At 39.4% G+C, this 25,824-nt stretch overlaps 3 protein-coding genes across 6 annotated transcripts; 2 read left to right on the plus strand and 1 right to left on the minus strand.

Moving 5' to 3' along the window:
- The first annotated feature begins 1,404 nt into the window (after positions 1-1,404).
- Positions 1,405-7,690, plus strand: LOC131110213 (heterogeneous nuclear ribonucleoprotein H-like). Of its 3 annotated transcripts, none has more exons than XM_058063070.1 (11): positions 1,405-1,546; positions 2,228-2,323; positions 2,416-2,571; positions 3,338-3,481; positions 4,939-5,077; positions 5,727-5,953; positions 6,069-6,181; positions 6,251-6,386; positions 6,468-6,545; positions 6,825-6,917; positions 7,014-7,690. In XM_058063070.1, the coding sequence occupies exons 2-11, from the start codon at positions 2,242-2,244 to the stop codon at positions 7,109-7,111; spliced, it is 1,266 nt and encodes a 421-aa protein (XP_057919053.1). In that variant the 5' UTR covers positions 1,405-1,546; positions 2,228-2,241; the 3' UTR covers positions 7,112-7,690. The 3 variants fall into 3 exon arrangements, with proteins under 3 accessions (XP_057919053.1, XP_057919055.1, XP_057919054.1); XM_058063072.1 differs by having other exon boundaries at positions 5,727-5,917; XM_058063071.1 differs by having other exon boundaries at positions 1,526-1,555.
- On the minus strand, positions 7,682-15,727 carry rufy1 (RUN and FYVE domain containing 1). Its single transcript, XM_058063069.1, has 17 exons — positions 15,379-15,727; positions 14,999-15,178; positions 14,803-14,920; positions 14,575-14,676; positions 14,376-14,499; positions 14,230-14,291; positions 13,717-13,852; positions 12,049-12,150; positions 11,775-11,891; positions 11,488-11,655; positions 11,320-11,417; positions 9,631-9,750; positions 9,383-9,512; positions 9,168-9,262; positions 9,041-9,089; positions 8,899-8,976; positions 7,682-8,829 (listed from the first exon to the last, which is right to left on the minus strand). The coding sequence occupies exons 1-17, from the start codon at positions 15,698-15,700 to the stop codon at positions 8,686-8,688; spliced, it is 2,145 nt and encodes a 714-aa protein (XP_057919052.1). The 5' UTR covers positions 15,701-15,727; the 3' UTR covers positions 7,682-8,685.
- A 1,194-nt stretch (positions 15,728-16,921) lies between these two features.
- On the plus strand, positions 16,922-24,124 carry hbegfa (heparin-binding EGF-like growth factor a). 2 transcript variants are annotated; one of them, XM_058063905.1, is made up of 6 exons: positions 16,922-17,133; positions 17,948-18,190; positions 18,268-18,463; positions 18,540-18,695; positions 18,815-18,901; positions 23,038-24,124. In XM_058063905.1, the coding sequence occupies exons 1-5, from the start codon at positions 17,088-17,090 to the stop codon at positions 18,885-18,887; spliced, it is 714 nt and encodes a 237-aa protein (XP_057919888.1). In that variant the 5' UTR covers positions 16,922-17,087; the 3' UTR covers positions 18,888-18,901; positions 23,038-24,124. The 2 variants fall into 2 exon arrangements, with proteins under 2 accessions (XP_057919888.1, XP_057919889.1); XM_058063906.1 differs by lacking the exon at positions 18,815-18,901 and having other exon boundaries at positions 23,038-24,123.
- The last annotated feature ends 1,700 nt before the right edge of the window (positions 24,125-25,824 follow it).

Below are 25,824 nucleotides of genomic sequence, written 5' to 3' on the forward strand. Positions count from 1 at the left end.
TTATTATCATAATTTGCTATGATAGATTAACCTATCAAATATTGGAACAACCCATAAAGGTAGATACAAAGAGAGACTGATTACCACTTAAGTTTTTTTTGTGTTAAATCAAAAGGATCCATACCTTAACAGTATAATAATATACTTTTACACGAGAACATGCTCCACAAATTATGATTGTTGTTTTTTTAATCACATTTTTAACAGTTGTGCTCAAAATGATTCATTAGTAACTCCACTGTTATATACATGTATTTAATTTCAATGTGTACATTGTTTTTTTGGCTTCAAGTAAACTGCTGTCAGCAAATATATGGAGTCCTGCCATTTTTAATGCATCTTCAGTAATTATTTTTATAGTTATTTCTTTAGTTTTTAGTAATTTTTTATGCTTATTTGTTCATTTTCATCTATATTCTATCTATATATTACATGTATATAGCTAGTCTTTTTTTTCCCAACAGTGTCAACATGTGACGTTCATGAGCATAACCTTGTTCAAAGCACATAAACCATTACCATTGTCAAGCTTAAGCATTTAAACACTGTGGTAAAATAAAATGAAAATCACGTTTTCACATAATCTTTCTTTTAAAATTATTTATTCTTATTCTAAGGGTTTGTGTAAGGGTTTGTGTAACATGTAACACCGAGGGCTAATTTAACCAGAGCCAAATTCCTTGTTTTTGTAATGATATCTGGACAATAAAGCTGATTCTGATAGGCCTGGCTAAAATAAGGATGATACTAGCTAGTTAAAAAAAAAAAAACAAAGTTGAAAATGTATGGGACACAACAAATGTGTCCCTAGCTTAAAGTCAGATTCAGTTCTAATTTAAGACTCACTATTGTCTACTTATGCGATGCCGGTTACTTCACTTAAAGCGTATGCTTGAAGTGAAATGCTTGTATCTAAATGCAATTAAATATAATTAAAAGAGGGAATCCAGCTATCCTAAGCTAACAGACTGATTTCCGCATTGTCTCAAAACATGATGGATGAGTACTGTTGCATCACCGTATACAGTGTAGGTCTTCCTGTGAGGAAAGACTGGTATAGTATAAGTATAGTAAGTATACTCAAACATTAAACAATTAAGAGGAATTACAAGTGAAACAGGCTTTGGATCAGATAAGAGTGTAAATAAGGAGGAGTTGTTACCCCGCCATTCTGGGCCTGGGACGACTACGTCATTCTTTTTGGGCGTGGACCCAGACTGAGGCGCTTTACTCGGATTGCCAGGTTGGCTCAAAAGCCACGTTTTATTACAATATTTACCACATTTAGTCCGGATTGGATATTCTTTTAGACTTACTGCTAATTCAAACAAAATGCTACAATAATGTGAATAGTGAAGGGTTTCATTGTTGCACGGCATGTGACGCAGCAGTGCTAGAGTCTCTTGCGAATGCGTGGTTCTTCTTCGTCTTGAAAAGGGGGAGGTAGTTAACACATCTGGCAACCCGGAGTGAGTTTTTGGCTACATCACAGAGGCCTTCGAGTACGCTACCGGCGTGTTCTCATTGTACGAATTAACCAGGCAAGGTAAGGAATGTAATTACTTTTGGCTATACTTTATCAAACACCTTTTTAATATGTTTTAACTTGTATGACTTCATAAGGGTATCAATTGTGTCTACCCCAGCGTGTATTTTAACTGTTAATGCTCAACGTTAGCATAGAAGCTAACTAGGTAGGCTAATATGGCGCAGGGTGCGAGGGCCTCTTTTGTTCTTCAAGCAGGGTGCGGTAGTAGGCACCCACGTAAATCATTACAAGTCATTTATCGTCAGATATTTTCGTCTTAATGTAATCTGGGAAAGTACTACTATTATACCTAAGACCTTTGCGATATTTTAGAATCCACCTTTTGTGAAGTGGCGGGTCGCTATATTGAATGAAGCCGGAAATGTGCTTAGTATGTGTCTTGTTTCTATGTTTATATCCTTTATAAGCACTGTACTTATTATACACACAAGAGGAAAACTAACATTGCAACATAATGGGCTATGCTATGTTAGCCGTCTTAGAAAATCTAAATATGGCGCCAACTACGTCCGTTCAAAATTACTGTGGTACTGTGATATACGGTATTTCCGTACTAAACATTCTATGCTTTATTAATTACTAATAAAAGAGTTGTTAATTGTGGCGATGAACACAGTGTCTTCATTTACTCTGAATTCTCAAACTGTACAAAAAATACATTAAAGTCTTGTTTTTAAGGCTTCTATCCAGTAATGGCTGATGAGGGCTACGTTGTACGAATCAGGGGTCTCCCTTGGTCCTGTTCGGTGGATGAAGTCCAGAGATTTTTCTCCGGTGAGTAATTTTATTGGGGTGAATTAAGCTTGTTTAAATAAATACCTGATAGCAGGCTGAATGGATGAAACTTATTTTTTTTTTTATTTCAGATTGCAAAATGCTGGGTAACGGCGGCGGTGTCCACTTCACCACTACACGAGAGGGTCGTCCCAGCGGAGAGGCATTTGTCGAGTTGGAAACAGAAGAAGACCTTAAGATAGCCCTGAAGAAGGACAGAGAAACTATGGGGCACAGATATGTGGAGGGTGAGGTCCACAAGAATGTGAATATGTTAATAACATTCATTTTTTGCCTCTCGTCTCACACAGGTTTTTGTAATTAAAAACAGTTTTTGGCTTGTCACAAGTGTACATTATCTCATGTATTTTAAGTTAACAATAGAACCTGAGTACAGTAAAAGAGTAGTATGCGGCTAATTAGTAATAAGTAATAAGTGAATTTCCACCAACTGATTCTTTTTCATACTTGTGGCACAGAAAACCTGTATACTGTGTACTAAATATGGTTTTAAACATTAGAGCCCTCTAGACATGAAGTAACACCCCTATAGTCACCTTTAATCTTATATTACCCAATATAATAAGACATAATAATAACAAATAAGCAATTTAAAGAAAAAAAATGCATTTTTTTGGCCACCCATTTTTTTGTTTGTGTTTTCTAAAGATATAAAAACAGCTAAAAAGAGGCAGCTCAGAATCAGCCTAATTTACTGGCGTATTGACACCTCGCCACACCACATTGGTTAGCGACTAGCTTCACCACATGTGTGCTCATAGCGTCACGCTCACAACACGTCGGGCCGCCACTGCTGCTTTTTTTTTGTTTTGGAAATGTTTATGCTCTGTGTAGCGTTGGCTTGTATGTTGCTATGTGGGATTGGTTTAAAGTAAGGCAAAATTCTGTCACAGTGGCGAGGAACAACTATATTTTCCGATTTGGAGATGCGGCCATTTCTAGGAATACAAATCACTTCTTTCTCTTGATATATTTTTATTTTGTGTGATTTAGTTTTTAAATCCAACAATGTGGAGATGGATTGGGTCATGAAGCACACCGGTCCAAACTGTCCGGAGACAGCAGGAGACGGGCTCGTGCGGTTGCGAGGTCTCCCCTTTGGCTGCAGCAAGGAGGAGATTGTCCAGTTTTTCTCAGGTATGAAGTTTTCTTCATCTGTGACTGTAAAACTTATGCTCCTCTTCCTCCCCTTCGTACATCTTGTCTTGCTTCTCTTCTCTCATAGACTTTGACCAATTCATAGCATACCAATAATTAATTGTACAGTAAACCTCGGATATATCGGACTCGGATATATCGGAAATTCGCTCACAACGGACAGATAAAAAAGAACCGATTTTTCTGTAATGCATTTCCAATAAAAATTCCTTGCATATATCGGATTTTTTATAACGGATTTCGCCTATTTCGGACAAAATCTCCAGTCCCGTTCCAATGCATTTCCATTAAATTTCCCTCGCATATATCGGATGGCGGCATCGTTATGCTAATCTTGTTGATGTCACTGGCTATCGTGTTTCTCCTGGCTCCAGATTTAGGACAAATATAAAAGTGAGTGACGTCAATAATACTAGCACAGCAGTGAATGAGATCTTAACCTCACTATTGGAAATAACGTAGGCCTGACGGGTGTAACGGGGCCTAGCTTAATTAACAATTTGTTATGCTCAGAGTCCAATAAAGTTAAAGTTAAAGTCTCTTTTCATTGCCCAGTCCAGGTACATTGGAAACATAGTCAAGGAAGTGCCTTTTTATAACGGATAAAATCCGATTTACGCATATACCGGATATAAATCCGATATATGCGTAAAACGGACATTTTCCGGTATACGCATATAACGGATTTCGCTTATATCGGACAAAACCAGTGGGAACAATTGAATCCGATATATCCGAGGTTTACTGTATCTCCTTTATTCATGAATGACATTACACCAGAAACGGAAGCTAAGCAAAAACAGTCAAGGGTAGGAATGTCCAAACATCCAAAAGCTGGTGTAATTGTAATTTTTATTTTTGTTAAAGGAATGTGTAGAATAAATTTGCTAGTTAATTTTAGCCTGACAATTTCAGGACCTTTTCAGACCTATCAGGAGCGTCACCCTCTTTATCATCAACTTTATTCATCAACTTGTTTATTCTAATAGAAGCGCGGAGAACGGTTCAACAACGATCCTCCTTTTTCAAAGTTGTTTTTTTTTGCTTAACTGTAATTACACAATGCTACACTCGGTACCAACGACTAAACACTCTCCCGCCACACGACCCTGCATTTCCTTCCTCTGCCGTCTAAAAGCCTCATGTGAAATGTTGACGTCGCACAAAACGGGTCAGCAATAACACCGTGCCCTTCTTCATACTGTTCCATTTCTCTATCCTCATGTCTTTTTAACCCCCCCAAATCCAATGTAATATGTTGAAAAGTGCCAGTTGCAGGCTACCAACTCAACTGGTGTTTTTATGATGATGATGTGTATATATATATATAGAGTGTTCCATAAGTTTTCTCTCTCTCTCTTAGAGACATTTCTCTTTGTGATTGGGCATGTGATTTAATATGTTCCCCGCTGGGGTTATCTGTCCTTGGGTTGAAGGGTTGGAAATCGTGCCAAATGGGATAACATTGCCGGTGGACATCCAGGGGAGGAGTACGGGGGAGGCCTTCGTGCAGTTTGCTTCACAGGATATAGCTGAAAAGGCTCTAAAGAAACACAAGGAAAGAATAGGGCACAGGTGGGGATGGTTGGTTGGTTGGCTGGAAACATTGCTTTTCTTATGGTGTGCACCCTCAACACGAACCCACTGACACTGTAGCTAACCATTGTTGTATTTGTCACCACAAACACACTAACATCCATGTCAGATCCCACTATGAAACATAATCCACTTTTCCAATGGGAATATATACACTTAAGTGCTTTGGCGCCATTCAAAAATTGAGTGCATTCACACATTTTTTGACAAATGGCGCACAAGCCGTCAATTCAGGTTTCATAATGGTAAGAATAATCCCTGGTGGCGCGTCTGAGGCCCGCTGTGCACAAGGACATGGAGCCCACTTTCACAGGTAAATGCTTAGTGAGCTTCAGCAGCACTCCCATAGCAGGACTGTGGTTTTCATGGCAGCAAACACAGGGCATCCTGTTTGCAATCACAACTCCAAAATCAATCCAGGTAACCATAAGAAAAGTGCAAGGCCCTTTTATCCATTTGGAGAGCTTCCCTTTTTTTTTTGCTGTTAAACCTGTTCTTGTAGCCTTGCCTATAAACATAGCATAACTTTGAGGGACTATACACCATGACAGATTCTGCATAGCCCGCAGTCATTAAGCGACGACGTGACCCTAAAGCGACCCTCACCGTGCTATTTCTATGCACGTAGGTACATTGAGATCTTCAAGAGTAGCCGCGCTGAGGTGCGAACCCATTATGAGCCCCAGCGCAAGCCCATGGGCATGCAAAGGCCGGGCCCCTATGACCGGCCGTCTGGCGGCCGCGGCGGCGGCGGCGGCTACAACATGATGGGCCGGGGCGGATCCTATGACCGAATGCGCCGCGGAGGCTACGGAGGAGGTGTGTCGAGTGGACGAAGATCTGAAATCAGATTTGGTGATCAATTGTTGCAGCATTCTCCCCATTCATGTCAAAACAAGGCACACAAGTGGTACTCGGAGCCCAAATGATCTCTCACGAGGCATGTTAATCTCAATGTTGTACATAACAGGCGTGTCGGACGGCCGCTACAATGACGGGGGCTCGTCCTTCCAGAGCACAACGGGCCACTGCGTCCACATGAGGGGGCTGCCGTACAGAGCCACAGAGTCCGACATCTACATTGTAAGACTGCTTATAAATGAATTTGTTCTTTTATTTCCACCTCCAACCCCCTTTTTTTGTTTTTGTCAGTTCTTCTCCCCATTAAATCCAGTGCGGGTGCATATTGAGGTTGGACCGGATGGCAGGGTAACAGGGGAGGCCGATGTGGAGTTTGCCACGCACGAGGACGCCGTGGCAGCCATGTCCAAAGACAAAGCCAACATGCGTGAGTGTCTTTTTTTTTTTAACAGTTGAGGTCAGTGCACGTGAGCGTTTCATTTCACGTTCCTCTTTCTCGGCCCCTCAGAGCACCGCTACGTGGAGCTGTTCCTCAACTCAACAGCAGGTGGCAGCAACGGCGGCTACAGCAGCCAGATGATGGGGGGTGAGTCGTGGCGATTCAAAAGCTTTTTTCCACGGCTTCCTAAATAAGTAATTATAGTAAAAATAAAATTAAATTTTTTTTTATTATTATTATTATTATAAAAAATTAAATTAAAAAATCAAATTAAATTAAAATTAAATTAAAAATTAAAATTAAAAAAATATTTATTATAAATTATTATTATTATTTTTTTATTTTATAAAAATAAAAAAATAATTATAGTAAATAAATAAATAATTATAGTAAAATAAATTTTTGCATCAATGTCTTCATCACAAGGGAGCCAGTCGTCTTACAGCGGCGGACAGCTGAGCTCAGGCTACTCGGGTGGGTACAGCAGCCAAGGAAACATGGGCGGCTACAGCGACTACAGTGAGTGTTACCTCCGTTACAATGACGCATTTACACTGTCAATGTAACCGGAATCAGTCTGTGGTCCTATAGTATGTATTTCATCTCTCTTGTTAGGTAACCAGGGCGGCATGGGAAGCAGTTACTATGGCAGCGGAGGAGGCGGCGGTAGCAGAAGCTCTATGAATGGACTCGGCGGGGGCTGGGGAATGTAGAGGTTTTTTTGTAAGCATTGTACCTTTTTCTCTCCCCCCCCCCCGTGCTCATTTGTTTTAATTCAGCATTTTGCTGCAAGGACTGGAAATGTCTCAGCGGTAAACACGGGAAAGGTCATGGTGAGATTTTGTACGTAGCGAGAAATGGGGTTGGACGTTTTTTTTTTTTTTTTAAATGTGTCCAAGAGGAATTGCTCACATCCCCACTTCAAGTTCGCTCCATTTTCGACCCTGGATTGTTAAAATACCCCCCCAACAGTTGTTTCCCCAAAGGCAACCCATTTTGTCTTGGTAGTGTTCTTTTCTATGTCAGAGTGCATGAACAATATGGGCATTTTAGACATTTTTCTTTTACATCTAATGCTTTAATTTAGTTGTACAATAATAATCTGAATTCGGTCTTGACATACAGCATGTTTTTAAGGTGCGACTGCTGACAGGGTACTTTTATCTTGATGGAAACCCTCTCGGAAGCAAGTCCATCTGCAATCTGCTGTCATGAAGGTTTCTTCTGCGTCTAATGACATTTGTATTTTCTGTGAGCAAAGTGAATAAACTAGTTGGACTATGTCATGGAAACATTGCAAATTTTAATCATTCATTTAAAAAGTGTCTAATTCCCAGACTATTATAGAAAAACAGCGCTTTCAGGTGTTCACAATCCACATGTTAATAATACATTCTAAAATATACATTTTTTTTTTATCATTCTACAATCATTTACAGTTTGCAAAGACACAGAGCAGATGTTTGTAAACTGGTAGCAAATACAATGAATATTAAAATAAAAGTACACAATACAATCTCGGTGGAACTTTTAACATCAGAATATTAGAAAAGCTGACATTAAAAACAGTCAATTAATTCCTCATTACTTTGACAATCACAACTAATCCATCCAATCCCAACCGGAATTCCCACAGGCCTGCTTCCAATATCTAGTGCATATATATATATATATATAGTGACGTAACGTTTGAACCAGTTAGTGTGTCTGGCGTCCAGCTACACTTGAGAAGGATGATAAAGGTTTTCACTTGTGTACGCCAAGCTCTTCTGGTGGAACCACGGAAGTGAAAATAAATGCGTGATTGTCACAAACGTCACTCTGCTCCTCTGAAAAGCGACAGTAACGACTAAGCAGCGTAGTCGTCTTATTGTAATACATAAAAACGTTGGTAGCGCTTTGGCTGGAAGACCAGAATCAAAGACTTGGCCTTATGTTGATCCAAGAGAAGGCCTGTGTTTTATGCAGTTTAAAGATTGCTGCTAATTTGCATAACCTTTGGCTCCAAGGTAACGATAATTAAAACAGCAAGTGAGCTTCCTGATGTGTTTGTTGAGATTATAAACGTGATAAAGTTATGGATTATTGTAGTGTTTTTTTTAGTACTGTATTTTATGTTCTGTGTACACCGCATTTAGATGCTAAAATTCAATTACAGCAAAACTCGAGGGCCAACTACCTATATATGTTCCTGAATTTCAGGTATCAAGACATTTCCCTAACAGTGGATGTCATTCTGAAGCAAACGTGGCTAAGCAGCGTGAGATCCAAATGTTTTGCGATGGTGTCAGGAACCTGTGGATGAACTCCTCTGCAGCAAGAGAGCGTGACACATGTCACAAACCCGCACCGGTCGAGGATACGACGGTAAAGCCAGCTCGTTACTGGAACAAGTGTTGCAGTAAATATCCCCACAGTTCCTGCAGTGGTGCTGAAACCATAAAACCGAGTGAACCGGTGATCCTGTTGGACATCGAACGGATATCAAAAAGGAGCCTACCTTTCTACGTGCGATGGAGAACTCCTTCTGACACTGCTTGCATTGTGTTGCCTCGTCGTCTTTTAACCAAGCATGACCCTGCGGAGAAAATTTATAAATAACAATCCAAGTAATAATCAACCCGGGGTTCCTCGTTTTATACCTTTAGAGCTTTGTTAACCTCCTTAAAGTCCTCCATCTTGAGTTTAGACCTTGAAGGCGGTGCGCGGACATATGTCAACAAAATGTCACTGATAATGAAATGGTGCACGTTGAATAAAAACACTGACTGGCTGAGATGCAGTCCCATCTCCTGCAACGCCTGCTCCTGCTGCTCGCACATCTGCTGCAGCTGCTGCTTCTCGTGCTTCAGATCCTGTAACTCCTGCAACACCAGAAACGTCAAAGCATCTACAAGAGTTTTGACGATAATAGCGTCCACTAATTCCTACGACTGGACTTTCTGGAGTCACTACAGGAACGGAAAAGTTCATCAATCACTGACCAAGTGCAGGCCTTCTAGTTGCTGCAGCTGCGTTCGAAGCTCGGTGCTGTTGTCCTGCTCCCTCTGAAGAGCTTTCTGTAGGCCTTGTCTCTGCTCCCTCTCAACCAAAAGCTCCTTCTCCAAGCCCAGCCTGGCCACAAGCAGAAAGCAAATACCGCTACAATTAGAAGATTGTTGGACATGATCACCAACAAAAGACAAACAATATTGAGTAAGAAAGGTAATGAAACGAGGTAGAAGTTAAAGACCTTAACGTGTCCAGGTCACTCAGCTGCTTCTGAAGAGCATTCACTTTTCCCTCCAGGTCCTCCTTCAGGTCGTTATTCAACTGGTCGTTCTTTTTACTGTCCTGTTCTGAGCTGTTGAGCCTTAAAAAAGATGACAATTTATCATCATTTTCACTGTTTTCATATTCACTGTTTCATATTCTAGATTAGATTAGAGATGGAGAGATGGATGGATGGATGGAGAGAGAGATGGATGGATGGATGGAGAGAGAGATGGATGGATGGATGGATGGAGAGATAGATGGATGGATGGATGGAGAGATAGATGGATGGATGGATGGATGGAGAGATAGATGGATGGATGGATGGATGGAGAGATGGATGGATGGAGAGATGGATGGATGGATGGATGGAGAGATAGATGGATGGATGGATGGAGAGATAGATGGATGGAGAGATGGATGGAGAGAAAGATGGATGAGAGATGGATGGTGAGATAGATAGATGGATGGTGAGATAGATAGATGAGAGATGGGTGGTGAGATGGATGGATAGGTGGTGAGATGGATGGATAGATGGAGAGATGGATGGATAGATGGATGGAGAGATGGATGGATGGAGAGATGGATGGATGGATGATAGAGAGATGGATGGATGGATAGAGAGATGGATGGATGGATGGATAGAGAGATGGATGGATAGAGAGATGGATGGATGGATGGATGGATAGAGAGATGGATGGATGGAGAGTTGGATGGATGGATGGATGGATGGAGAGTTGGAGAGATGGATGGATAGAGAGATGGATGGATGGATGGATAGAGAGATGGATGGATAGAGAGATGGATGGATGGATAGAGAGATGGATGGATGGATAGAGAGATGGATGGATAGAGAGATGGATGGATAGAGAGATGGATGGATGGATAGAGAGATGGATGGATGGATAGAGAGATGGATGGATGGATAGAGAGATGGAGAGATGGATGGATGGATGAGAGATGGAGAGATGGATGGATGGAGAGATGATAGATGGAAGGATGGATAGAGAGATGGATAGATGGATGGATGGAGAGATGATAGATGGAAGGATGGATAGAGAGATGGATAGATGGATGGATGGATAGAGAGATGGAAGGATGGATAGAGAGATGGATAGATGGATGGATGGATAGAGAGATGGATGGATAGAGAGATGGATAGAGAGATGGATGGATGGATGGATGGAGAGATGGATAGAGAGATGGATGAATGGATGGATAGAGAGATGGATGGATGGATGGATGGATGGAGAGATGAATGGATGGATGGAGAGATGAATGGATGGATAGAGAGATGGATGAATGGATGGATAGAGAGATGGATGAATGGATGGATGGAGAGATGAATGGATGGATGGAGAGATGAATGGATGGATGGAGAGATGGATGGATGGATGGATGGATAGATAGATAGACTTTCTTTATTGTCATTGCACAATAACACAGCAGTGAAACTGCCAACGAAATGTTGTTGTCTGGCTCCCGTATAATAATAATAATAAATAATAATGTGGAGCATAAATAGATGACATCAGATATGAACAATGTACAGTGTAAACACTAATTAGAAAAATCTTCCATTAAAAACTTGACTGGGTGTAACATGTGGGTCTGGTTATATGAATTATTTGTAGTAATTGAACCATCATGAATGCATGGAGACCAGTACCTCTGTGCCAGTTCCATCATGGCTTTCTCCATGTCTATCATCTTCTGCTCCAGTTCTTCCGTCTGTGTCTTTTTCTTTGCCGCCTCTCGTTCAAAGTCCTGCAGGGAAACACCATAAATGTGGACTCTCTTAAATCCACATTATTTATTAATTTTTGTTTTTTTTTACCTGTGCTTTGTGGAACATCTGAAGGTTGAGACTCTTGACTTGGTCTAGCTGGAGTCGTAAGGCCACCAGTGAGTCCTGTTTCTCATGAGAGTCCTTCTCCAGCAGCTTCATGGCCACCTCCATCTCCTGCTTCAGCCCCAACTGCAGCTCCAGCTCATGCGCCAACTCCTAATATGTATCGTTATGGATTCTTATACACACATTTCAGTTTTTGCTGATTTGCTAAATCGGATTTGGGTCAACAAGAAAATAGCGTTTACACACACGGACAAGATTCGACCCCTGACCTGGTGAATGCGTTTTTCCTCCTTGTACTGCTTCCACACAACATTATACATCTCGTCCAGGCCTTGGCGGGTTTGTTTGTAAGTCTCCAGTTCGGTCTGGCTGTCTTGAAGAGCAGCCTGGAAAAGCACAATGATCACAGACGGTGTATTGAGTACAGGATGTTATTATAGGAGTGGATTCCTCACACCCACACAACACACAGGATGGGATTCAGCAGAGCTAAAACTAAAACAAAACATTAATAGTACATCAATGATGCAGTCACATTCTGACCTCTTCCTTTTTCTGATTGGTCAGCAAAATGGACTCGTTGTCAAGTCTCAGCTGTTCCTGTTCTTCTCGCAGAGAGTTGATTCTGTCAGTCGCTGCTGTTAGCTGAACGACACAAGAAAGAGTGAAGGAAAATACATTTATGGGGATCACAATACATTAAAATATGATCTGGAAACCTCATATTACAAATATACAACATAAGGTGGGCAGAAATATTTCAATATTGAACAAAGCAAAATTTGTTCTCAATCAGAAACTGCAAAAAAGGCCAGTAAGGATAATTCATAATGCCGCCTACAGAGAACATACTAACTCCTTATTTGTAAAATCACAAATACTTCAACTTGGTGATATAGTTAATATTCAAACAGCTAAAATAATACATAAGGCTAAAAAATAACCAATTAGCTAAAAATGTCATCCAAAACTTCTCTACAAGAGAACCAGTCATGATGTGCTATATATATTGCTATATATATTGACAGTTACTATGGTACCCATTATGTCATTGTATGGTCATATCACTTCGTACTTCGGTACGTGACAAAAATAAAATACATAAAAAAAAAAACAAAAAAACTTAACATTAAACTTTCATATCAAGGCGGGGGCCTCAAACTAGTGTCCTAGTTAATTAACAAAGCATTATTAGAGCCCTGTAGACATGACAAAACACGACTATAGTCACATTTATACTTATTTATTTACAACATATTGCGCAACTGCAGGGTCTTGAGACACATGCTAACTCGCAAACTTGAGAGCTAGCGACCTCGGCGGTAGCCTCCAAGTTATTTCCTTTGAACTTAAAAAGCCAAAAACTTACCACTTCCACACGGATAGGGAGGATAACTATTAACAGTTATTTAACCTTTAACATGAACATTAATCAAACGTAATAATTTTTTCTGGGTACATGATACCATACAGCATCCATATCAAAAACTTACCACTTCCACACGGATAGGGAGGATAACTATTAACAGTTATTTAACCTTTAACATGAACATTAATCAAACGTAATCATTTTTTCTGGGTACATGATACCATACAGCATCCATATCAAACTTGCGCGGGCCGCACTAACATTAAACTTTCATATCAAGGCGGGGGCCACAAACTAGTGTCCTGCGGGCCACATTTGGCCCACGGGCCGCGTGTTTGAGACCCCTGCTATAGGGTAAAAGGAGTATAAAGGTGACTATAGGGGTGTTATTTCATGTTTAGAGGCCTCTAATAATGTTTTAAAAAAAACACATTTCAACCACCGTTTATTGTGTCATTGTATGGTCAAATTTTATTTTTTTTTAACTATATTAGGAAAGCAGGAAGTGAACAAATGTAACAGTTACTGATTGTAAAAGTACCAAATGGAGGGGTAGGATTTAATAAGCTTTGCTTCTTCCTACTCCTTTTGGACATGTGGAACTGTGAACTGATTATGTGATACCATTACCATTTTACCAAACAGAAATCAGTGTACAATGTCACTGTTATCAACACGGTTGAAGTACATTAATTGTACAACACCACATCTTCATTGATAGTTAATCAGCCTGTATTTCCTCCTGAATATAAATGAATATAAATATGATATAAAATCCTCCCAGTACTCACCGAGTACTTCACCCCCCCTCTATGTTCTAAACAACTCATTCAACTTCTGACCTCCTCTATAAGTTTGCTGTTGGTCTTCTCCAGAGAGTCCATCTTTGCCTGCAGGTCAGTGACGGTGCCACTAAGGTGACGATTTAACTCCTCGATGTAATGCTTCTGGTCCAAAATGGCGGTCATCTTGGCATCACTGAAAAGAGAAAAAGGGCAAAAAAATGCTACAAATTATAACGTTACTGGAGTATACAGTGGTACATTTGAAATAACTCTGAAATGTGCAAAGTTCAACCACTGGTTTGTTTGGTTCCCGACTCGGCGCCAGCACTTGTGTTCAGCATGCAGATCCCGTGTGATGACAACAACAGCGTGTGCTAGCGTGTTTAGCAAAGGGTAGGAGTGATGCGTATCTCTATGAAATATCTATTTTTAACTATTTTTGAATCTGATCAATGTTACTTCCTGGTTGCTGTGCAGTGTTTATTTCTATGGGGAAAGTGGCACGCCGAGTTCTTATAAAACGTCACCTTGTGGCCGTTTTTCCAGCTTAAAACTGCACCAAGTACTCACTTCTTTGGAGTCTCAGTCTTGGTAGAATCTTTCAGGTAGAGGGAGAAGTCAATGACACCCACCTATATTTGAAAAAATTATATAAATAATAATAATAATATTATGTTATTCATTCTATAAGTGGAGATTAGAGTAGGGTTCCTCACCTGAGAATCCAAGTCCTCGCCTTTAATACAGAGGTTTGCATCAATTACATTCAGACCCACAAGCAGACCTCCCATCACTGCTCCTTCCTCCTCCATCATCAGAGCTCCGTGGTCATAAAATTCACTGGAATTACATAAATATGGATGTGATTCAGAAAACGGTAAGTCCGAATTTAACGCGTCAAATGGGGTTATTAACCTCAGGAGATCTTTACGGTCCAGCAAGGCTTTCACATAGTCTGCCATCGTCTTTTCCATGAGCGCTAAATGCAGCCATGCTCTCCCTCTACCCAAACCAGTTCTATGGAGAGAGGAGATAATGATACAGTTTCTGACCCTGTTTGTGTATTTTCACAGTATTAAATTTGAATCAAATAAATGTTTTTCACTGCAGATTCCACAGTAGAATAATCGGGCCAAAGCATACTTGATTCCAGGAAGGTCCCTGGCGCTTGTGGCTATGTTGGCAGATTCCGGGCACAACTTCTCAGTCAGCTCCAAAGGTCCCCAAATGGACTTGTTCTGACCAATGAAGGATTTCTTTGCTGCAATTGTAAATAAAGACTTGTTACTTTAACCGCTATACTTGTGCCGTTGTAGCGTATCGATGAAAGCGCTTTCACCTTTCAGGCCATGTTTGAGGCAATGCTCCAGGACCAAGAAGAACTGCTGCAAAGGTGGGTACTCAGAGTCCAGAGTCCGACCCAGATTCAGTGAGGACTGGATTAAAACCTTGATGCTTAGCTTCAACATGCTAAGAAGATTGGTTCTTTCTATTGCCATGGGTTCTTTAATGGGGACCACTGGTTTAAAGGAAAACAGTAACATTGTAAATGTAACAGCTTTTATCTACACAGAATAATATAAAAAAAATTATGATCCAAAAGCCATAACATTAAGATTTAACCCTACAAGTCATGTGTTTGATCAGCTGACATCTTACTAAAAGTCCAACCGGAAGTATGAAGTTAGCTTAAGGGTACGGTGCTTCAAAACCCCTTACCTGGAAGCGTCTTTCCTGTGCTATTTAACTCTCTCTCTGGTTCTTTTTCCGTCGTGGGACTCGCAGCGGACCCATGCGAGGAGTTCCTCCGGGAAGAAGCGTAGCTCACCCCGCTGCTGAGTGTATCAGTGGCCTTGCGAGCCAGAGACAGAAGAGGAGCCGACCAGCTGCTCTCCACCGCCGGCTTGTCAGCATGGTGGAGACTGTTGTTGTCGCGGGCATTGTCGTCAGTTTCCGTGTTTAAAAGTTTGGACCCGTCGTGCTCTTGTTTTGCTTCGCCATCACCTTCAGTTTTGTTTACTTCCCCTAACTCGTCGGCCATGTTTGTTTCCCCCCTCCTTTCTCTTGATATTAGTCACGTGACATACACGGACCCGGGAATCGCCTTTATATACATCTTTATTACCGCCACCTATTGACTGGAGTCTAAACTACAGCTATGAATACATCTATCACATTTGAGCTAGTAAGTGAAATTACCCAGTTATGTTATTATTTATAACTGTATTATATGTAACTATTTACATCACATGGCTTCATGAGATTTCTTGACTGAACGACTTGAAAAGCAGAAAACAAAGTAATAATTACAAATAGTCATATTCCACTGACTCTAATGGCTATGTTTGTTCGTATATTTGATCAATAAAGTTATCATAAACAAAGTAAGACACGTCTTACCGTTGCTTGTCTCAGTAGTGTCTCAAAGTGCATACTAACTTATTAAAACATTTCTTAGCATACTATTAGTCAGTATATCTCACAAAAGTGGATACCCCCCTCACATTTCAGCCATCATTTTTATTTTATTTATTTTACTAATAATTTACATTACTAATGACAACAACAATGACTGTCATACAATTTTTCACCACGTAGTGGCGCTAGTGGGTAGTGCAACGTCTGCGTCACACTGTCGTTTGTCCCTTAAGTCTCTGTCGTGTAATAATTTGCAATAATTTGTATCGAGTGGGTATAAATGGTGAGTGGATAATTCACCTGCATTCGTGAATCGTGTCTGATTACACCGTAAGACATAAAAAAAATTTGCCATTAAAACGAATGCCGTTTGTGTGGCTTTAACTCACTTGGGTGTCCAAACGTTTTCTAACAATGTTAGCACACATACAAAGTGAAGGGGGGGACCTTTGCTAGTAGCCACATTTTAGCTTCTTATCGGTGGAAAAACAAATTAGTCTTACAATATATTTTAACAATAATTTTTTAAAAATATATTATTTGCAACCACGGAAATATTTTTTAGATACATTTTAAATTTTATATATATATTAGTAATGACGATCGTAAATATATAACATTTATTAAATAATAAAAAAAATAGAACTGTTCAGTACTAACATTTTCTCCGCTAATTTATTTATTGTTTACTTGGATTTTTATTTTAATTTTTTTTTACATTTAAAGCGTCATCATCAGTGTTCATCACTGATGATGACGTGTGTGTGTGAGAGAGAGAGAGAGAGAGAGAGAGCGCGAAAAAGAGAAAGTGGGCGTGGTCAGGAGCGAAGGTCCCATAAATATCGAGGAGTCCCTTTTCCTTCGCTCTTTCGCTCCACAGCTGTCATCCTCTTCCTGCTGTGTGAAATAACACCAAGAGACGGAATAAACTTGAATAAGACACAAAGAAAGGATTATTTGTAACCCGGAAGTGAGTGGAACTTCTTCTAGTCTTGGAAAGAATTATCATCATGATGAGGATTTGGACTGTTGTGCTTTTGCTGCTTCACTCTCTGGGTAAGTGTTGGTAAATGTTTCTGTGTTATTATTAGTGGTTTTATTTTTATTTTATTTTATTTTATTTTATTTTATTTTATTTTATTTTTATTTTTATTTTTATTTTTATTTTTATTTTTATTTTTATTTTTATTTTTATTTTTATTTTTATTTTTATTTTTATTTTTATTTTTATTTTTATTTTTATTTTTATTTTTATTTTTATTTTTATTAAGTACCATTATAAAAATACCCCAGTCTGGTTGAGCTATAGAATGACTGGAACACCTCCACACCTTTTAGCTATGGGGAGGGGTCGTCTCTCTATTTGTGAGCATGCTTTTATGTAAGTGGATACTGTTATTTTTAACTCATATTCCTAGCTAAGTGTCCGACTGTGCATCTTGCATGGCGGGTGGAGATGAAGGTCAGCATGTCAATGTAAAGCTTAACATAAATGCATGTATAAGGTCCACACTAGGCGTGGGTGATATGGGTGTTATTCACTTTTCATGAATATCTTTGTTGTGGTGTTCATATTGTGGCAAAAGTAGATTAGCTTTTGTTTATTTTGCACAAATAATTGTATACAATAAAAGGGAATAAATTATTGACATGTGTTAAATTCTGACATAATTAAGGAATTAAATGAACCATTATTCAATATTGTAGAAAAACATTCAAATAAAACAGCCTTTAATCAAATTCATATGCAGCGTGACTAACAGGAACCCCCCCTCCGAGGTTCAGGAGCATGTTTAAACTTGTCCCACTCTTGTCCCGCCCACCTTGGCACAATAATAGCAAAAACTGTATTGTTGTGTTCTTCTCGCAGTGGCATCAAGACAAGCGTTCGGCGCCGCGGTGGACAGGTACGACAACGACAGGCAGCAGCACACGGCGGTCATCAACTTCCTGGATGCCGGCGAGGCCAAAAGGCCCGAGGAAGAACTCACCGGGGAAGCCACCATATTGGAAGAAGAGGAAGATGATGAGGAGTACGGTGATGAATACTACTACGATGGAGAGGATTACGATGAAAGCATATCCGGCGATTATGAAGTGGAAGTACCAAGAGGTAAATATCTCACAATTAACACAGATTATTGCAATTTAATCACATTTATGAACTTATTTTTTTGTGATTTTTTTTAGTTGCTATGTCAAGCAAACCCAGAGATCCATCAGCTATTTTGGAACCGGAAAACACAGAAGGACAAAGAAGAAGAAAAGGGAGAAAGAAGGGTAAAGGAAAAGGAAAGAAGAGGAATCCTTGCATGAAGAAATATAAGGACTTCTGCATTCACGGCACCTGTCAGTACCTGAGAGACATCCGACTCCCATCCTGTGTGTGAGTACCTCATCCGGGACACTTTTCCCCGTGACGTGGATCTGAATTATGAATCCACGTCTCATCATCCTTACAGGTGCCATCCGAGTTACTCCGGGAAAAGGTGCGAGTTTGTCACCCTGCCCTTGGAGAAACCCGCGGAGAGCTACAACCGATCCACGGCTCTGGCTGTGGTGGCTGTGGTGCTGTCGTCCATCTGCCTCACCATCATCGGCCTTCTACTCATGCTCAGGTGAGTCCACACCTGCTAAACATGCACACTTCCACACACACACATATGCTAGGGGTGAAGGGCTTTTTTCGTAGCAAAATAGTCTTTTTAAGGAGCCCCCGTGTTCTCATTGATTCCAGGTTTCACAAGCGGGGAGCGTATGATGTAGAGAGTGAGGAGAAGGTCAAGTTAGGGTTAGCATCCAACCACTGAAGAGACAAAGAAGGGTGAGTACAATATCAGTTCATAAACCCTTAAAGAAGATGAAGGCAAGTTATCTGAAGGGCTACCGGTAGTGTAGTTGTTCACATAGATGATGATGATGTGGTCAGTCCAAAGTCAGATGGGATAGGCTCCAGCTCCCCCATTAACCTGAACGGCATCAGTAGTAGAAAACCAAATAAATATACCAAATAAGTATACCAAACCAAATAATATTGGTAGTGTAGTGGTTCACACAGCTAAGTCAACTAGTATAAGATCTTATTTCTTCATGACTTGGGAAAAAATAAAATTGGTAGTGTAGTGGTTCACGCAGCTAAGTCAACTAGTATAAGATCTTATTTCTTCATGACTTGGAACAAAATAATATTGTTAGTGTAGTGGTTCACACAGCTAAGTCAACTAGTATAAGATCTTATTTCTTCATGACTTGGAAAAAAATAAAATTGGTAGTGTAGTGGTTCACACAGCTAAGTCAACAAGCATTAGATCTTATCTCTTCATGACTTGGAACAAGATAATATTGTTAGTGTAGTGGTTCACACAGCTAAGTCAACTAGTATAAGATCGTAATTCTTCATAACTTGGAACAAAATAATATTGGTAGTGTAGTGGTTCACACAGCTAAGTCAACTAGTATAAGAACTTATTTCTTCATGACTTGGAACAAAATAATATTGTTAGTATAGTGGTTCACACAGCTAAGTCAACTAGTATAAGATCTTATTTTTTCATGACTTGGAACAAATAATATTGGTAGTGTAGTGGTTCACACAGCTAAGTCAACTAGTATAAGATCTTATTTCTTCATGACTTGGAAAAAAATAAAATTGGTAGTGTAGTGGTTCATACAGCTAAGTCAACTAGTACAAGATCTTATTTCTTCATGACTTGGAACAAAATAGTATTGTTAGTGTAGTGGTTCACACAGCTAAGTCAACTAGTATAAGATCTTATTTCTTCATGACTTGGAACAAAATAATATTGGTAGTGTAGTGGTTCACACAGCTAAGTCAACTAGTATAAGATCTTATTTCTTCATGACTTGGAACAAGATAAGATTGGTAGTGTAGTGGTTCACACAGCTAAGTCAACTAGTATAAGATCTTATTTCTTCATGACTTGGAACAAAATAATATTGTTAGTGTAGTGGTTCACACAGCTAAGTCAACTAGTATAAGATCTTATTTTTTATGACTTGGAACAAAATAGTATTGCTAGTGTAGTGGTTCACACAGCTAAGTCAACTAGTATAAGATCTTATTTCTTCATGACTTGGAAAAAAATACAATTGGTAGTGTAGTGGTTCATACAGCTAAGTCAACTAGTATAAGATCGTAATTCTTCATGACTTGGAACAAAATAATATTGGTAGTGTAGTGGTTCACACAGCTAAGACAACTAGTATAAGATCTTATTTCTTCATGACTTGGAACAAAATAATATTGTTAGTGTAGTGGTTCACACAGCTAAGTCAACTAGTATAAGATCTTATTTCTTCATGACTTGGAACAAGATAATATTGGTAGTGTAGTGGTTCACACAGATGATGATGTGGTCAGTCCAAAGTCAGATGGGATAGGCTCCAGCTCCCCCATTAACCTGAACGGCATCAGTAGTAGAAAACCGATAGTGTAGTGGTTCACACAGCTAAGTCAACTAGTATAAGATCTTATTTTTCATGACTTGGAACAAGATAAGATTGGTAGTGTAGTGGTTCATACAGCTAACTAAACTGCTATAGGCGCTAACGTCTCCACGACTTGGAACAAGATAAGATTGGTAGTGTAGTGGTTCATACAGCTAACTAAACTGCTAAAGGCGCTAACGTCTCAACGACTTGGAACAAGATAAGATTGGTAGTGTAGTGGTTCATACAGCTAACTAAACTGCTAAATGCGCTAACGTCTCCACAACTTGGAACAAGATAAGATTGGTAGTGTAGTGGTTCATACAGCTAACTCAATTGGTATAGGCTCTAGCTTCTTCATGACTTGGAACAAGATAATATTGGTAGTGTAGTGGTTCATACAGCTAACTCAATTGGTATAGGCTCTAGCTTCTTCATGACTTGGAACAAGATAATATTGGTAGTGTAGTGGTTCATACAGCTAACTAATGTGCCATAAGTGCTAACGTCTCCACGACTTGGAACAAGATAAGATTGATAGTGTAGTGGTTCACACAGCTAACTAAACTGGTATTGGCTCTAGCTTCCCCATGACCTGGCTAAAGATAATATTGGTAGTGTAGTGGTTCATGCAAGTCAACTGGTATATGGTCGGGCTTCAGCATGACTTAGAAAAAGATAATATTGGTAGTGTAGCGGTTCATACAATTAACTCAACTGGTATAGGCTCTAGCTTTTCTGTGACCTAGACCAATATATTGGTAGTGTAGTGGTTCATACTGTTAACTCAACTGGTATAGGCTCTAGCTTTCCTGTGACCTGAACCAATATATTGGTAGTGTAGTGGTTCATACGGCTAACTCAAGTGGTATAGGCTCTAGCTTTCCCTTGACCTAGACCAATATATTGGTAGTGTAGCGGTTCATACTGTTAACTCAACTGGTATAGGCTCTAGCTTTTCTGTGACCTAGACCAATATATTGGTAGTGTAGCGGTTCATACTGTTAACTCAACTGGTATAGGCTCTAGCTTTTCAGTGACCTGAACCAATATATTGGCAGTGTAGCGGTTCATACAGCTAACTCAAGTGGTATAGGCTCCAGCTTCTCCATGAGTTGGCGCAATATAAGATTGCTAGTGTAGTGGTTCACACAGCAGGATGACTAGCTAGTATAATAGTCCGCCTATTGCCCATAGTCGGCTGGGATAGGCTCCTGCTCTAATGAAGTTTTCCAAAGGTACTGGTTAAAAAATGAATGGCCACTGGTAGTGTAGCGGTTCTTAACTGGGATAGGCTCCAACTTGTGAATCAGCGGTAGAACATGACAAGTGTTTTTTTTAAAGGTTGTGGGTATGTAGCGGTTCAACAGCTTGTGTGGGTAGTCACTAGCTGGGGTAGGCTCCAGCATCCCTGTGAGACTAGATTGTGCCCGGACGGCTGCCAATAGAATAGTATAGTACAGGGGTCTCAAACTCAATTTACTTGGGGGCCACTGGAGCTAGGGTCCCCAAAAAAACACATTTATTAAAAACAGAAAAATATACAAACTTTTTCAGTGCTTTGGTTCCGATTTTCTACAATAAAAGCTCTGATAAAACATTCCACTGTTCTCAAATATCTTAATTTTTATTTTTCTGCACAAAATAAGATGAAAAATAAATAAACAAATCAAGAATAAAGAAAATCAATCAATCAATAATAAATAAATATAATAATAATAATAAAACAGCAAATAATAAAAACTTAAGAAACCACATATAGTTGGTGGGTAGACATGACTATAGTCACATTTAAACTTTTTTACATTACGACATATTGCGCAACTGCAGGGTCTTGAGACACATGCTAACTCGCAAACTAGAGAGCTAGCGACCTAAACGGTAGCCTTCAAGTTATTTCCTTTAAACTTAAAAAAGCCAAAAACTTACCACTTCCACACGGATAGGGAGGATAAAAAAAAAATAAAAAATTTAAAAAGCCAAAAACTTACCACTTCCACACGGATAGGGAGGATAAAAAAAAATAAAAAATTTAAAAAGCCAAAAACTTACCGTTTCCACACGGATAGGGAGGATAACTATTAAGAGTTATTTAACCTTTAACATGAACATTAATCAAACGTAATATTTTTTTCTGGGTACATGACACCATACAGCATCCATATCAAAAACTTACCACTTCCACACGGATAGGGAGGATAACTATTAACAGTTATTTAACCTTTAACATGAACATGAATCAAACGTAATAATTTTTTCTGGGTACATGATACCATACAGCATCCATATCAAACTTGAGCGGGCCGCACTAACATTAAACTTTCATACCAAGGCAGGGGCCACAAAGTAGTGTCCTGCGGGCCACATTTGGCCCGCGGGCCGCATGTTTGAGACCCCTGGTATAGTAAAAGCAGCACTAAAAAACACACACTGACAAATATTTTGGTGTTTTTTTCCCTGAATTTGAACTACATAACTAATCATTTGCTTTCGTTTCTCCCCTTATGTTAGGCAAAAGAGTGGAGATACTACCTCAAAATAGAAGGACAGGAGAAGGAAGGGTCCTGGAGAAAATGAAAGGAACGCAAGCAGATGAAGAAAGGGAACAAAGGGGTGTCTGCTTCAACCTTTGCTGGATGTTCACATTCAACAAATATGGACGGCTCAGCGTATTCCTGTAGGCCTCGGGCAAAGACAAGACGGCCACATCTGAAGGTGGAAATACGGGACAAGCCAGGGAATGGACTAGTATGGAAAAGTGGGGAGCACCGAGGAATGGGAAGAAAAGGAACATTTGCTGCTTCCTGATTGTGTGAAGACAACTTTCAGACTGAACTGAATCCAATTCATTAACAAAAGAGCTCAATGTGGAATTTTTGTCTCGAAAAAAAAAAAAAAAAAAAACAGGCAGCATTTTATATTTTTTGCATTTAGTGCATTATTTTATTTTTCCTGTACAGTAAACAGTATATTTATACTTTTAATTTATTTATTTAAGCTAACTGTATTTATGTAGGTTTAATTAACCTCCTTCAACAATTCAACATGGATGTTACAGTTGTTTTGTATTCCTTATTGGGTATTATTTATTAAAAAAATACAATGCTCATAGCCCCAGGAGGCAAATGTATTATTTAAAAAAAATTTAAAAATGGCCTGTAATTTAGGCAGAATATAATCAATAGCACTGTGATTTTTTTTTTTTTTTTTTTTTACTGATTAGAGTTTTCACTGAAAACAACCATTGTTGGGAATCCTGCACATTAAAGCTGGGACACCTTCAGTGGTGATTTAAAAAAAAAAAGTATATACAAATACTGTATATACTGTATATTCAAAAGGGAGCCCAATATAACATACGGGGGCCTTGAGCTGAAGCACTGTTGAAATAACTTTTTTTTGTCTTACCATCATTTAAAGCCAAACACTTACAGTAACTGTCAAGAAACACAAAGAAATGTGAATTCAAATGTTCCATGCTTTCAAAAAAAAAAAAAATGCAATTCTGAAGTGATTTTTATTAATGTGACTTTTTTTTTTTTTCTCAGAACAAAATCAATAAACTATAAGAATTCTCCACTCTTGGTTTTTGCTGCTTCATTTTATTCATTGTGAGTTTAAAAACCGACCAAAAACAATCATGACATTGTGTTTCAATCATCAGCTAACTAAGGTCAAGTGTACATTTAGACCTCCCCGGTTTAGCTTTTCCGGAGTCTGAGCTTAAGTTATTGTGATATTTTAAAATGTCTAGCACGCTTTCACGATAACACCGTCTGGTTTCTGTTGGCTCTGTCTTGATGTTGTAATTATAGTAAACATAATATTTTCGTTTCCGCTTGTGCTGACGTGTGAGCAACCGAAGCACCTGCATCCTGAACACTGAAAAAGGCTATTGTACTTTGACTTGACAGGCTTGTCACCTGAGAAGTACAAAAATATTTCGACATATTTTTATGTGGATTTGTTTGTTTTCTTAAGCTATTGTAGCGACAGGAGTACAGTATTGTGAGGGGTTGGGCTATAGTGGTGTTTGCCTGCTAGGTGCAGCCGCTCCAATAGAAGAAGAGCTACGTGAGTCTTGCCTGTAAGGTATAAAGCAGGGGTCTCAAACATGCAGCCCGACACTAGTTTGAGGCCCCCGCCTTGATATGAAAGTTTAATGTTAGTGCGGCCCGCGCAAGTTTGATATGGATGCTGTATGGTATCATGTACCCAGAAAAAATTATTACGTTTGATTAATGTTCATGTTAAAGGTTAAATAACTGTTAATAGTTATCCTCCCTATCCGTGTGGAAGTGGTAAGTTTTTGATATGGATGCTGTATGGTATCATGTACCCAGAAAAAATTATTACGTTTGATTAATGTTCATGTTAAAGGTTAAATAACTGTTAATAGTTATCCTCCCTATCCGTGTGGAAGTGGTAAGTTTTTGATATGGATGCTGTATGGTATCATGTACCCAGAAAAAATTATTACGTTTGATTAATGTTCATGTTAAAGGTTAAATAACTGTTAATAGTTATCCTCCCTATCCGTGTGGAAGTGGTAAGTTTTTGGCTTTTTTAAGTTTAAAGGAAATAACTTGAAGGCTACCGTTTAGGTCGCTAGCTCTCCAGTTTTTTCTGGGTACTCCGGTTTCCTCCCACATTCCAAAACCATGCTAGGTTAATTAGCGACTCCAAATTGTCCATAGGTATGAATGTGAGTGTGAATGGTTGTTTGTCTATATATGCCCTGTGATTGGCCAGTCCAGGGTGTACCCCGCCTCTCGCCCGAAGACAGCTGGGATAGGCTCCAGCACTCCTGCGACCCTCGTGAGGATAAGCGGTAGAAAATGAATTATTATTATTATTATTATTATTATTATTATTATTATTATTATTATTATTATTATTATTATTATTATTATTATTATTATTATTATTATTATTATTATTATTATTATTATTATTATTATTATTCATTCATTCATTTTCTACCGCTTTTTCCTCACGAGGGTCGCAGGGGTGCTGGAGCCTATCCCAGCTGTCTTCGGGTAAGAGGTGGGGTACACCCTGGACTGGTAGCCGGCCAATCACATTCATACCTATGGACAATTTGGAGTCGCTAATTAACCTAGCATGTTTTTTGGAATGTGGGAGGAAACCGGAGTACCCGGAGAAAACCCACGCATGCACGGGGAGAACATGTAAACCCCACACCGAGATGTGGAATCGAACTCGGGTCTCTGAGCTGTGAGGCCTATGTGCTAACCACTTGAACACCGTGCAGCACCCAATTCCATTCAAAACGTT

Source organism: Doryrhamphus excisus, chromosome 23 (assembly GCF_030265055.1).
Source record: "Doryrhamphus excisus isolate RoL2022-K1 chromosome 23, RoL_Dexc_1.0, whole genome shotgun sequence".
In the NCBI taxonomy this organism is placed as follows: Eukaryota; Metazoa; Chordata; class Actinopteri; order Syngnathiformes; family Syngnathidae; genus Doryrhamphus; species Doryrhamphus excisus.

Bases quoted from the DNA above. Each gene is read 5' to 3' on its own strand.
- rufy1 (XM_058063069.1), bottom strand. From the start codon at position 15,700: ATGGCCGACGAGTTAGGGGAAGTAAACAAAACTGAAGGTGATGGCGAA. The intron at 11,892-12,048 runs GTCAGAATGTGA...GTGCTTTTCCAG, and splicing joins CCAATCAGAAAAAGGAAGAG to GCTGCTCTTCAAGACAGCCA. The intron at 9,513-9,630 runs GTCTTTAACTTC...GCTTGTGGCCAG, and splicing joins AGTGACCTGGACACGTTAAG to GCTGGGCTTGGAGAAGGAGC.
- LOC131110213 (XM_058063070.1), top strand. From the start codon at position 2,242: ATGGCTGATGAGGGCTACGTTGTACGAATCAGGGGTCTCCCTTGGTCC. The intron at 2,572-3,337 runs GTGAGGTCCACA...TGTGTGATTTAG, and splicing joins GGGGCACAGATATGTGGAGG to TTTTTAAATCCAACAATGTG. The intron at 6,387-6,467 runs GTGAGTGTCTTT...TCGGCCCCTCAG, and splicing joins CAAAGACAAAGCCAACATGC to AGCACCGCTACGTGGAGCTG.
- hbegfa (XM_058063905.1), top strand. From the start codon at position 17,088: ATGATGAGGATTTGGACTGTTGTGCTTTTGCTGCTTCACTCTCTGG. The intron at 17,134-17,947 runs GTAAGTGTTGGT...TTCTTCTCGCAG, and splicing joins TTTGCTGCTTCACTCTCTGG to TGGCATCAAGACAAGCGTTC. The intron at 18,191-18,267 runs GTAAATATCTCA...GATTTTTTTTAG, and splicing joins TGAAGTGGAAGTACCAAGAG to TTGCTATGTCAAGCAAACCC.